This window comes from Onychostruthus taczanowskii, unplaced genomic scaffold (genome assembly GCF_017590055.1).
Source record: "Onychostruthus taczanowskii isolate IOZ18803 unplaced genomic scaffold, ASM1759005v1 scaffold38, whole genome shotgun sequence".
In the NCBI taxonomy this organism is placed as follows: domain Eukaryota; kingdom Metazoa; phylum Chordata; class Aves; order Passeriformes; family Passeridae; genus Onychostruthus; species Onychostruthus taczanowskii.
The window spans coordinates 3,606,755-3,619,525 of NW_024501237.1; the positions used below are offsets into that span (position 1 = coordinate 3,606,755).

Consider the following 12,771-nt stretch of genomic DNA (forward strand, 5'->3'; position numbering starts at 1 on the left):
CTTTAAAAAAAATATTATTACTTTTCCTTTTCTTTCCTTTAAATTGTTTTTGGTTTTGTTTTTTTTTAGGTTTTTTTTAAACATTTCATCCTCCTTTAGGTTTAATTAAGAATTCCTCAGTTACAACTCCCTAGTTGTCAAGGTCTGAGAGACTCTTGGAAAACTTGTGTTTCAGTCTTGCTGGCCCAAGCATAATAAAAAAAAATACCCAGTCTGAATCGAATTTTTATGCTCAGTTCACGGTAGATTTCACTCCATTCTCATGTAAACAGCTTCTACGAATCAACATATGTGTCTGGGTGGTATCTCTCACTTTGTTTTGTAACAAAAAGCCATATTGCATCATTTAATTTGCTCAAGTCATGCAAATAGGAAAAAATCAATAGGACAAAAAGGGGTCGACTTATCCTCCTCCCCACTAAACTGCTGCCCACACACAGAGTCCTGTTGCTTATGGCAAAAGAATAACAACAACACCATTGTGTTTGTTAGTTGGTTCACTAATGGGTGAAACTGGAGAACATCATTCTCCTTCAGTCCCCAGCTCTGTCCAAATGTTCATGCCTTTTGAGGGAGCATTTGTCCTACCCCCTCTATTCCCAGATGATTGAGAACTGTCTTACTGCAGGTTTTCAGCTGCAGATCTCTCTTTATTCATACCATATGCAGCAGCAGTTTGAGATTCAAGGCAGATATATTTCTTCATGTTGTCTAGAGACAGTGTCATTAGGCTCCTGTGTGATGATTGAATTAAACTATAACCACACACAGATAACCTGAACTATCTAGCTGGGGAAAAAGAAAAAAGAAAAATAAAAAGAAAAAAATAATAAGGACTGGAAAATATGTCCTTAATTCACCCTGTTTGCAGTGTCTCCATGGCATATATACTACTGAGATTATTCAGTGCTTGGAGACCCTTGTGGTAATTGGTTGAATGCAATAAACTGGAAGTTCAATTTTGGTTAGTTTTCCATCCCCAGGCAGTTGAAGTGTTTATTCTCTTCTTACTATTACTTTAAAATATCTTTTAATTCCTTTTCAGTGTGGTTTTTTTCTTACTGATGGTACTAAAAACTTGATGTAAATGTGAGGAAGTGACCACTGTACCTATTCCTGAGCTGCTGAACCCATTTAGTTTTGTTTTTTTTTTTTTTTAATATAAAATATATTTTTTAAGGAATGTTGTACAGGGTTGTAAAATCAGACTTTTTTCACTGAAGATTAATTTTAATGAAACTCACATGTCTGCTTTATCATATGCGATAAAGATATATTATTAAAAAATATGTCAACATATACGTAATTTATAGTTGACAGAATGAGGTGGTCATTCTGTAGAAGACTTGGCAAAGTATTATGGTATACATTTGAATGTAACTTTTCTAAAAGCACATTATTTTAAACTTTGTTCTACTACAGTTCCCAAACCAGCTTTTTTAAACTCCATCCACTACCTACATGATGGAGAGGCCATGCCATTAACAGAAATCTGAGCACTGCCATCTTTAAAAAAAAAAATAATAATTGACCATGCTTAGTAGGCATTCTAATAAGAGCCTCTTGGTTAAGATAATGGGTCTATGAGAATTTTTGACCAAATTATTGATCTGTGCGTATAAATGAAAACGCCACCTACAGTTTTGGGAACAATAACGGAGCTACCATAAAGAGAAGATACTGCACTGGCTCAAGTAAAATATTTGCGTCCTGTTGTTGACATTTAACTCTTTTATTTTTCTGGCAATATCCCCTTGTTTATGAAGGGCTGCTACGTCCCAGCCAAACATTGTAATATCAATTTTTCTAAAAGTTTGCTTACAGCCTGACAGGCAAAGAAGTCCTCTCTACCTTGGATGGTTTCACAGCCAAGGCTGTCAAGGAATGGGTGAAAAGTAATTGTTTTCAAGTGTGCCCTTTTACAATCATTTGTTTGCTCTGGCTCTTTCATGAACAAAGGCTATTGTTGAACACATCCAACTAAACAAATAACTCATCTTGGGGTCCCTTTAACAGCTGCCTTAGTACAATGATCTATTTAAATATTACCCTAAAATTGAAACTGAACTCTTTAATGACATAATCCAGCACTATAATACAGAAGAGGCATATGTTCAACTCAACAGCTGAACAATCTCGTCAGCACATGATTTTTAGACATAAATGCTTGTATATCAAATATGGCTTAATGCAATAACTTATTTCACTGGTTTCTTCCTTCTGTTAGCATCAAAATTCTACTGCCTTTCTCTAACTAGATATGGCGGCTTACAGAAAACAGATGACAATATTAGTGGTAAAGAATTTCTGTCTCTTGTGTCATCTTCTGTTCCTTCTTCTTTGCACTCTTCCTTCTCTTGATAAACCAATTTAGTATGCTGTGCTTTCCTGTGCATTCCAGGATTTATCTTACCTTTAGTCTACCCGTTCTACTTTCATGTGGCTAGAGATTAAAGGATGATCTTACAGATGTTGTAAATTAGTCAGCAGCAGGCATAATCATTATTAGGCATGTTGCAATAAATGTTTGGAAGTTTTACATATTTTCCAGAGCGCAGTTAGTTTAAACCACTGCAGTTTGATGGTTTCACATACGACTTTAAAAATTGAAGCAGGAAATTAGTTTACATTTCTTCAGAAGTCCAAAGCCATTGTCAACTTTAAGGTCATTTTCAAAGTAGACATCCAACAGAAAAAGCTTCATTTAAATAAGTATTTCAGAATCTGCTTAGAACTGGTTTAGTATACTCCAGGATAAATACATTATTGATTTACTGAAATTCAGAATAGAGACTTGTCCTATCTCCAAGCCAATACAGAGTTACACATCAGACCTCACACAGAGCAAATGTTACCACCCTATTTTGCTTGAGCATTCTAAAAGTTAAGTAACATTGTACTTGATTTTCAGATAATTGATTGACTCTCATTCCTTAATCTTCCGATTAGCTATTATATGACCAAGATTCATTCCAGAAATGACATGAGGGGGTGAATTCCTGTGGTTAATTCCTGGATAGCAGCTGCTCAGGGGGATTAGGATCCTTTTGTCTTAACTTTGAGGACTGAAATGTTGGCAAGCCTGTATCACCAGGCAACGTCAATTACGTTTTCCACAAGAAACAGTAAATTAGCTTTGCCATCCTGTAATTTATTTTCCCCCCCCTGTTCACAATGTGTTCTGGAGTCTTCCAGTAGAAGTACAGTTTTCTATCTGCATCTCTGTGGAGTTAATTCAATAAACACACTGAATATTTACCTAGTAATACCTTGTGTTTACTTGTACTTCTAAACACACCATCACACTGTTACCACAAGAAAGTCTGAGATGAACTCCCTGATGAAAACTTCAGAGACTTCTGCAAACCAGGTGGTACTACTGCATGTAGGCAAGTACTTTGAAGGCTCTGTACTCACAGCCCTTTGATGGAAGCACCAAAATGGGTCATTTCATCCTTATTTCCAGAGACAAGTGACATGATGATGATCTTAAAAAGTAGTATTTATGTATAGTGGTTTTGCTCAACCCCTGATGGCCTCAGACTTTGTCCTGTTTGGCAGCCAATGACCTGATTGAATTGTACAGGCCCTTCCCTGTATCAGAATCATAGCATCCCTTAGGGAAGTTCAGCTAGTGCAGAACATTGTCTCAGCAGCATGGATTGCTGCAAGCATGTCAGTTGTCTTCTCTGCTACCTGGGGTGCAATCCTCAGCAGTATTCAAGTGGAAAGTTTTAGTTGTTATATATTTTTGTTATAGTTTATAGCAGTTATCATTATATTTTTACTTCTTGTCATCAAGATTTACCATATCTAGAACAACACCTGAAACTCAAGAAAAAAGACTAAGGGTAAGAATTCTACTGCTATGGCCCAAATGGGCAAAAGGAGTCTAAACTTTTTCAGGAGAGAAGAACCTGTGGCCATGGAAGTAATTCCCAAAAGAATTCAGGATTAAGGCAAACCTTTTGCTATACATGCAACATGCATGGTTCATTTCTGTCTGATTGATTGCTGTCTTAAAACTTAAAAAAAAAAAAAAAAAAAAAAAAAAGACAAACCAGTTACAAAATATGTGGGATAATTATATTCTCAAGAAAGGTTTGAAGTGAGATAAACTATATGAGGCAGATGTTAATCACATTACTCACCTGCAGGTGCTATGAAGCTGAGGATAGTTTGACAGCAGATAGTCTGAAGAACAGAACATTTAATGCATTTAGTGATCCTGGCAAACCTGGAGGAATTCTTTTTGAAGCCAATGGCAGCACATCCACAATAAGGGTAGAAACCAAATGGTGTTCTTCTAATCAGTGGTCCAACTTCCAACACTGAACTTTAGTGCACATTTCAGATGGTCTTTTGACAATATATGTATGGTAAGACTAAATTTTCCTGGATAGAGGTTGTCTTCCAAATTAAGGTTGTTATAAATAGGATGTTGTTTAAATGTATGGGCCATATATTGTGCAATATTTTGAATACATACCTGTTTTAAACACTTGAAAGTGCATTTCTCTCAAGCATTTGAGGTCTATGTAATTATGCCCTGTAAATAAAAAGCTGAGTTCAGACCTGTGTTATCAAAGTACAGTATCCTAGAAGAGAGCTGACCTATGAGACAGCAAACTGAAGCATAATCAGAGTGTTCCTGCACTAAATAACTGATTTATCAAAAGCAACTTAGATAATTCCCTATAATGTTACATGGCAAGGGAACGACATTGGAAAGTCCTTCCGTAAATGAGTCCAGAGATACAAACTATAGAAAAACTAGCAATATTTTCAAACGTGTGATTTGCAAATATTTACAAATTTCATACAATACATGTATTTACAACATCAATATTTTTTAACATAAGTGTCTTACAGTCTCTGTTTATAACTGTGTTATATAAGTAGTAGAAAGAACCTGAGCTTTGTTTTTGCACTGGTCAGATTCAGACCCTCTCAATGGAGAGAACACATTTCCCACTGCCCACCATTGGGATGAATGACCAAAAAACAATCCACGTAGTTAACAATAGATTAATAAAGTACACGCATTCAAAAGCTAATAAAGACAACTATGCTGTTTTCCATTATTTTTCATTATTTGATGACTACTTAGGCTCCTGTGTTTACTTAAACACATCATCATTTGTGGTTTCATGCCTCTTTAAGTGCTATGCATCCATAATATATGCTTTTTTCAGGACAAAGTTACAGTTTCGACATTGACACAAACAAGACATTGCAAATTCTATTTTTGCACTTAAAATAGAAAAATATGTCTGAAAACATACAGGGTTTCCCACCTCCAAATAGTGTGCCTTAGAGAGAGCAAAAGGCAGAGCAGCATTTAAAGCATGAAAAATCCATGGCACCTGCTGAATTCCACAGTAGTCATTTCCGCAGCCAGGCTTTGTGTTGTTCAGATACACCTATTTTACAAATACATGGTTTTCCTGATGTGTTGTGATGCAAGAATTTTAATTTTTAGTCTCTAAACACTTGAGTAGGCCACCTTACAAGTTAGGATTTTAGGTATTTCAGAGAAGTGGGTGGGCCTGATGGTCTAAGTCCCTCTTATATAAATGATTCCTCTAGTTCAGGGTTTGTCTATGTGATGGCGGTGCTTAAAATAACTTGAGTATGGTTATTCTTATCTGAGAAGCAAGCTCAGATAGGAAATCTATACTTATGGAAGATTTTGTGAGAACCCTCTATAAGAAATCAGAGAAATTAAAATCACACTGTGCCAATGGCGTATTGCACATTTCCTAGTAATAGCTTTTGCATGAAACTTGATGTGTTCATAGTAACTGCATTGGTTCATTAGCATTATTTGTGGCGTTAGGCCATGCAATCTTTCTTTGTGGAGGACGGGGACAGAGGTCACAGGTTTACTTGTCTCTGGTTTGTGGCTTGCAGGTCCTTTCTGTTACCAACAACACAGAATGTGCGAAGCTACTGGAGGAAATCAAGTGTGCACACTGCTCACCTCACGCTCAGAACCTATTCCACTCACCTGAGAAAGGGGAAACTGCTGAAAAAGAGCTAATGCTTCCCTACCTGTGCAAAGACTATTGTAAAGAATTCTATTACACCTGCAGAGGCCACATACCAGGTAAAACTCGTAACAAAATATGGGGTTAAAGGATGTCCTGATGTGTTGATATTGCCTGAGCAGTTATAGATCCAGCTTTTAAACAGAAAAAATCCCCACTGGCATCCAGGGGAATTTGCTCAAGCAGGGACAGAATGTCTTCACAGCACATCTTGTGTGGGGAGATAAATACTTTGAGGGCTTTCTTGCCACCCTTCTGTTAAACTCACCCTGAAACACACATGGTTAGATTGTTGTCAAAAGCACGTGAAACTCTTACCTTTGCTGAAATATTATTGCATTCATTCCAATAATGCAAACAAGCAGCTGGCCATCCAGAAGGCTATTCTAAATGATAGATTGCTTTAAAATGCAAGAAATGGTTTTTTGCTGTAACCTCTAAAAGCTGATGAGTAAAGTGTTTTTTCTGGTTTTGTTACCCTAGAAACTGATGTTTTTTCCACAGGGTTTAAAACCCATTGAAATCAAAGGGCCCCATTTGATAGACTTCTGTGATCTTTGAATCACTTCCAGCGTGCTGTTAACAAGCAAATTCTTAACTTACCTAACACTTCCTCACTGTAGTCAGTGGAGTTAGCTGGACATAGCCAAAAGTGGAGTTTGCCCTGTGTTGTCTGAGGCAGTCACCAAATGTGTGCTATCACTTGTAACTATATCAACAAAATAACCGCAGAGGATGGCTCTTTTAGAAACACTGTCTTAAGACACTATTATGTTAAATAACATCTTTGGTATTCCCAATAGTAAATTATTTATATGTTTAAGACTGTCATTTTTAAACTATGCTTTTTTCCCTGTCCAAACACTACTTATAAACAATGCCACACAGGAGAAAATAATTAAATAGGTTGAGATTTCTTTTTTTTTTTTTTTCTTTAAACTAGCAACACAGACTGGAAAAAAGGACTTGTTAATGAGATGAAAAATGAATTTGTGAATAGTCACTTTTAATGTATGAACACAGCTTTGTAATATAATATAAACATATTTGAGTAAAGGGGATAGTTTAAGTGGATGGGATTTGGAGGACGGTTTTTTAATTGCATGTTTACAGTGTGTACTTGTTTTCTCTGAAACCCCAAGAGTGCAGGGATTTTTTTGCAATGTTCTTTTATTGACTTGAGAAAACATTTTGAATTGACTTACTTTTTTCCTTTACTGTGGTTTAACATGTATCTCAACCCATTCAAATATGAAAATATTATTATTGTCTTTATAAACTAAGAGATGTTTCTAAGGCTTTCTTAAACCAGCTGTTTCTTGCTCTTTATCACATTCCCCAAAGCAAAGCAGAATAGATCATATTTGCCAAGACTGCCTGCTGAACAGCGATAACAGATTAGATATTCTAAATGTTTGGCCCATATAAGAAGTCAGCACAAAGACATTTTTGACATGAGTTTGTAGCTAGCACAAATGATTTTCATATTCTGCAAAACGAGACCCTCAGAGTTGTTTTGTGACATTCTGTGTTTATGAGGAAACAATTTATTTAATTGAAAAAAGTGAGAGGGAAAAGAAGGAAAGAAGGAGGAGGTGGAGGGAGGGAGGGAGAATGAGAAAGGGCTGGGCAGCACAGGAGCTACAGCCACAGGAACCTCGCTCCTCAGATCAGCATATGTGGTGACGAATGACAAATTTATTTTTCTACAAAGTTTGTGTATATGTAAAACTGCTGAAGTGCATCAAGATGTCAAGTGCTTTTTGTGACCACCCAGGTTGCCTTGAAAGATAACCAGATGAAAGCATAACTTTAGCACTGGGCTGAGCACTGTGTTTTGCAGGAAAAGAACTTACATACTTTAGCATCAGTTAAAATAGGATTTTTCCTACATCAATCAGATGCTAATAATTGTTCTAAATTCTTTTCCTGAAAGTAGGTTGTACTAACAAAAACTTGTTGCTTGCTTACATCCACCAACAGGATTAATTTGGTGAGTTGACTGGTACTCATGGTCGTGGATATCTATTCTAGCATTTCCCAAATGTATTTCTTAAGATTCAGGTCCCTCTTTTTAAGAAGATGGCCTATAGGATTTTAATACAGTTCTATAATCTTGTGCATTCTTAAACATAAGTAATTAAAATAACTTATTTGGGGGTTCTGGTTTCCTTGTGAGACTTGTATATCTGTAATAATATTTATTGAAAAAGAAAGAAAAAAAGTAGAAAATGTGGAAGCTATGTTTTCAGCTTAGCCTGGAGGATTTTACAAAGAGTTGAAAATTAGCAGGCCCCCAAACCCAAGGTCTCTGGCAATGATTCACTGTGCATTTGTTAAAGTGTCGAATAATTACTCTTCCTCCATTAGGGAGTGCTAATTGTTTCTGAACACCAATACAACAGAGTTTAAGGAAATTGCTGACTACAAAAATAATTTTATCCCTGTGCAAATGAGAAATATTATTAACATTTTAAGACAGCAAGCATCTTTTCTGGGATTGAAATGTTAGCAGTACATCTTAACCAAGAAGGCTGAGAAATTATGCATCAGTTTTTTTCATTACTTAGCTTCAAAAATTCATTTATGTTTTGTCTCCTGCAAAGATGAAAACTCTAGCAGATCGTTAACTCTTTTGAAGACAGAAGTTTGCCCACCAGTTATGACTTTATCAGAACTTCTACTGACTTCTTAAGAAATATTGAGGAAAAGGTGGACCTTATTCTTTATTCAAGCAAAATTATATCAGAAGCTGTTAGGATTGTGTGGATGAGCAGGAGGGTGTAATGTTTCACAAAGACTTTGAGATTAGAGCTTCTCTGCTTCATTCCAGATAACTGTTCTGATTATTTCTCATTTAATCTTTACTACAAGCCTCGGTTTAAGGGATTATTGATGGAGACACTGGAGTTAAGTGATTTAATGAAGTGTCTTCAGTCAATACGAATTTTAAGTTTTCCCTTTCCGTAAGGGAAGACTGTCTAATATTTATTACTAATATAGCTAGTAAAGAAAGCCACAGCTGATTCTGCCTTTAGACATAATCAGAAACTTGATCCATGCCATTGGAAGTGGCATATTCTAAGGAACAAACCTGTGCCACAGCCATGGTGCCATCCAAGGACATGGGAGAGTTTTTGAGCTATCTGACCTCTATTATTTTCATTTGAAGAATGGGTTCCAGATGATTGTGTGTGAAATCAGATCCAGGCCCAGATCTGAATCCAGACATTACCAGAACAGATGTCTGATAGGATTTTTCAAGCACCAAACAGGGTGTTCCAAAATGTTGGAATTCTAGCCCAAGACACTGGAATTCTAAGACATTCTACAACTCACTGAGTACTTCCAGAAGTTCTAACATGACTGATTAATAGTCACAGTCAACATAGTCAACCTGCAGAAAAATAGTAGTGGGTGGTAAATTTGCTGCTGGTAACAAGAGCATGAAGGGGATCAACCCTGGCCCTGCCTGTGTGCAGGAACCTGCAGTGTCTGAGCAGGAGAAAAGGGTCACCAGTCTCTTGAAAACCAGCTGGAAATTATGTTAGCTACCAGTGGACTTAGTACATTTTAAAACAATCTGTCTGAAATCATTTGGTCTTTGGTTTGGTTTTTACTGGCAGTTGAGAAGAGAGGAGAATGTGGGGTTTTTGTGAACAAATTCACATCTAGCAGTCAAAGGTACAAATCAGAAAAGAAATCCCCAAAAGGTAAAGGCTGCTTTGACACAATGTTGAACTCTGTGCTCAAGGTCACAGCAGAAATAAAGCAGGTGAGCCTGATTTCCAGATGCCCTCAAAGGCTCTGCAGGTTTACTCAGATGAGCGGATGACGCTCAATCCTGCGTGCAGTGCCAAGTCTTTGACTTGCTGCAAAGACTGAGACGTGCTACCATGGCAGTGGAGTTGTGTGTCAAAGAGAAAAGGAAAGGGAATGGGAAATCAGGGAATCCTGCAAAGTGAAATTTGGTGAAGATAGGACAGGAAGGGAGATACAGTGTGAGGAACAACTGGCTGCAAATACAAGTGGAGAGAGGAGGTGGGGATCAGCTGGGAGCAGTTTTCCTTTGAAAAGGCTTTTAATCTTGCAATTTATTCCCACAGTGTTTTATAAAGGCGAACACAGAAAGCCTTCACTGTAGCTGCCTTAACTGAAAAGCCTGTCGTTGGATTCTTGTTTGCAAGACAGAAAGTTTAGCATAGAAATGCAAGCCTGTGCAAAATCTGACACTTAAACATGATGTTTAATCATCCTTTGTGATTTCAATTTTCTTTGTTAACACAGGCACCGCTCTGTCAAGGAATACACAGCTGGTAGGAAATTTGTAATAATAAGTATGAGTTTTTTTAAATAAATTAGTTAGTACAGAAATTCACACAGGACCAAGGGTTGCAGTCCCTATTACTTTTTTTTTTCTTTTTCTCCAAACAATTCTAGTGCTTAGGGGCACTTGTCAGGGACCATTCTTCTGGACACTGTACAAACTCTGAACAAAATGGCAAACTGTACACTAAAGACCTTACAATCTAAGCATGAGAAAGAAGATAATAAATGGCTACAAGCAGATAGGAGTGCAGAAGCAAATGTTTCTCTAAATGTCCTCAGTGAAGCTGTTAGTATGTTAAATGGAGCATATATAAGACATTTTTCCTAAATTACTATGTTTTTTATAGAACAAAATAGCAAAATTCTGCCCTTAATGCACAGGTGAAACTGTATTTACAGAGGTCACATTCCTTCCAGTAATGCAACATTTTTCATAGTTTAATTCTAGCTCCACTTTTTTACAAGCATTTCTAATGAAAATGGTCCATAAGCCTTATCCTTTCCAGAATCTGCTGAAGGGTTTGCTAAACAGCAAAAGGCAACTTCAGTGCAGCATGCACTTTAGTGCGTGATAAAATATTTCATGAGGCAAAGGGATTAGTCTTACATACAAGAAAAGGCATTGCGCTGCTCAAGTGAGTTTGCATCTGATTGTTATTTGAAATGGACATGAGTGAACAACATGATCACAACCTGCTCTGGGTTTCCCTGACTAAAGATAACACTCAAGCCAAGAGAAGTTTATCTTTAGTGATTAGTAAATTGTATACTTGGAAAATTCTAGAAATTCTTAGTGATCATACACCTCTAATCTGCTATTGCATTTTTTCAAATGATCCAGTGTGCCTAGAGAAATAAATTATTAAAGACATACCCCTGTATTCTTAAGTCAAATAATTCAACAGTAAGATTTTAGATTACCTTTGATTTTGGCATTATATTTACAAGCCTTGGAATACTACTCTGTGATTATATCAGAGTTCCTCTTCAGTTGTTCCACTTGAAATTACATCTCCCATTTCCTCCAAATAACTACTATAAATTAAAAGCAGCTCTTCAGAGATGAAATTTACTGAAGCTCCAAATCATGGTAATTAAACTTTTACACCACAACACACTACCATGTGTTTCCAGATATTATTTTATAGAAATCAAAGGCAGGCTTTGTCCTGTCATTTTTTCCAATATTTTTAAAGGAAGATATATATGAAAAGAAGTATAGTTGGGTGGGAAAGGCTTTTCACTCCACAAGAATTCTGGGATCCAAAAAATTTTCCTATTCCACATAAGGAAGAAATTGAACTCTTTCGAAATTTTCCATGAAGAAAGCCACAGAGAGACCACCCCAGGATAGCTAATAAAGTCGTTGTTAGGACATTTACTTGGGAAATGGGAGACTTAGGGTCAAACTCTTGCCTGACAGATGAGGAGCATTGACCTGAATATTCCTCTTCCTAATGAAACACCCTAATTACAAGACATTGGAGTATAGTGATACAAGGTTTGCTGTCTGGTTCTGTCTTTTTCATTTAGACCAGAAGTTTGAGCTTGGACCAGAAACATCATGTTAAGTAACATTTTGTCAAAACTGATAATGTTTCTGAAAAAGCTTTGCTTGTAAGAAATTGGCATTTTCCAACGAAACCCAGCTGTCCCTGATCAGTTCTTATTGTATGTTGTAAGCCAGAGGTTTTATAGCCAAGATCTATGGATTACTGCATTATTCACAAGTGGTAAAGCCGTGCATAAATTAGGCCTCTAATTCCAATTAAGTGCTAATTCTATGTATCCTATGAGTTATGTCCTGGACTCTAGTACATCCTAAGACAGTTGCCAGTAATGCAAACAGGAACAAAGGTAACATATCATCTCGACAATGTTCTGGTAAAATAGTACGTGTGTAACTAGCTAGACTCTGTCCTCTTAAATTTAATACTCCTGATTAAAACCTAGATTGAAATGACTAGAAATAGGTTTGTGAACGAAATAGATTTTTTTTTTAATGTCCTTAAACATAATGCAAGAAAGTAATAGCAATAGTGGCAGGTTTTTCTTCAAAGGCTCCCATTATATCAACTTTGTGTTTCTTTGGGTCTTCAAAGTCCTTCCCATTTTCACCTAAAACCTAAGGACCACCTTTCATCCATTGCAGCATGAGACATATCCCCTTTTCAGGAGATGGGGCTGAGGAAGTAGACTTCACCAAGGGACACTGCTCAGCTACTTTAATGCTGGGAGTCAACCAGAGGCCAGCTGGATGTCAACGTGGTACAGTTTTCAGCACTACTTCCCACTTCTCACCTCTCCAACCAATGTCCATTGCTGACACCATTCCACAGAACTTTTTACTGCATGTCTTTTATCAGAGTCTTCACTGAGATTTTGACTAGAA

At 36.8% G+C, this 12,771-nt stretch overlaps 1 protein-coding gene across 1 annotated transcript in view; it reads left to right on the forward strand.

Moving 5' to 3' along the window:
- The window catches only part of LOC121339899 (hedgehog interacting protein), a 69,030-nt gene that overhangs the window by 1,482 nt on the left and 54,777 nt on the right, over positions 1-12,771 (forward strand). The window contains exon 2 of the mRNA XM_041412117.1: positions 5,914-6,109. Within this exon, the coding sequence (XP_041268051.1) occupies positions 5,914-6,109 (196 nt within the window). The remainder of the gene's footprint in view (positions 1-5,913; positions 6,110-12,771) is intronic.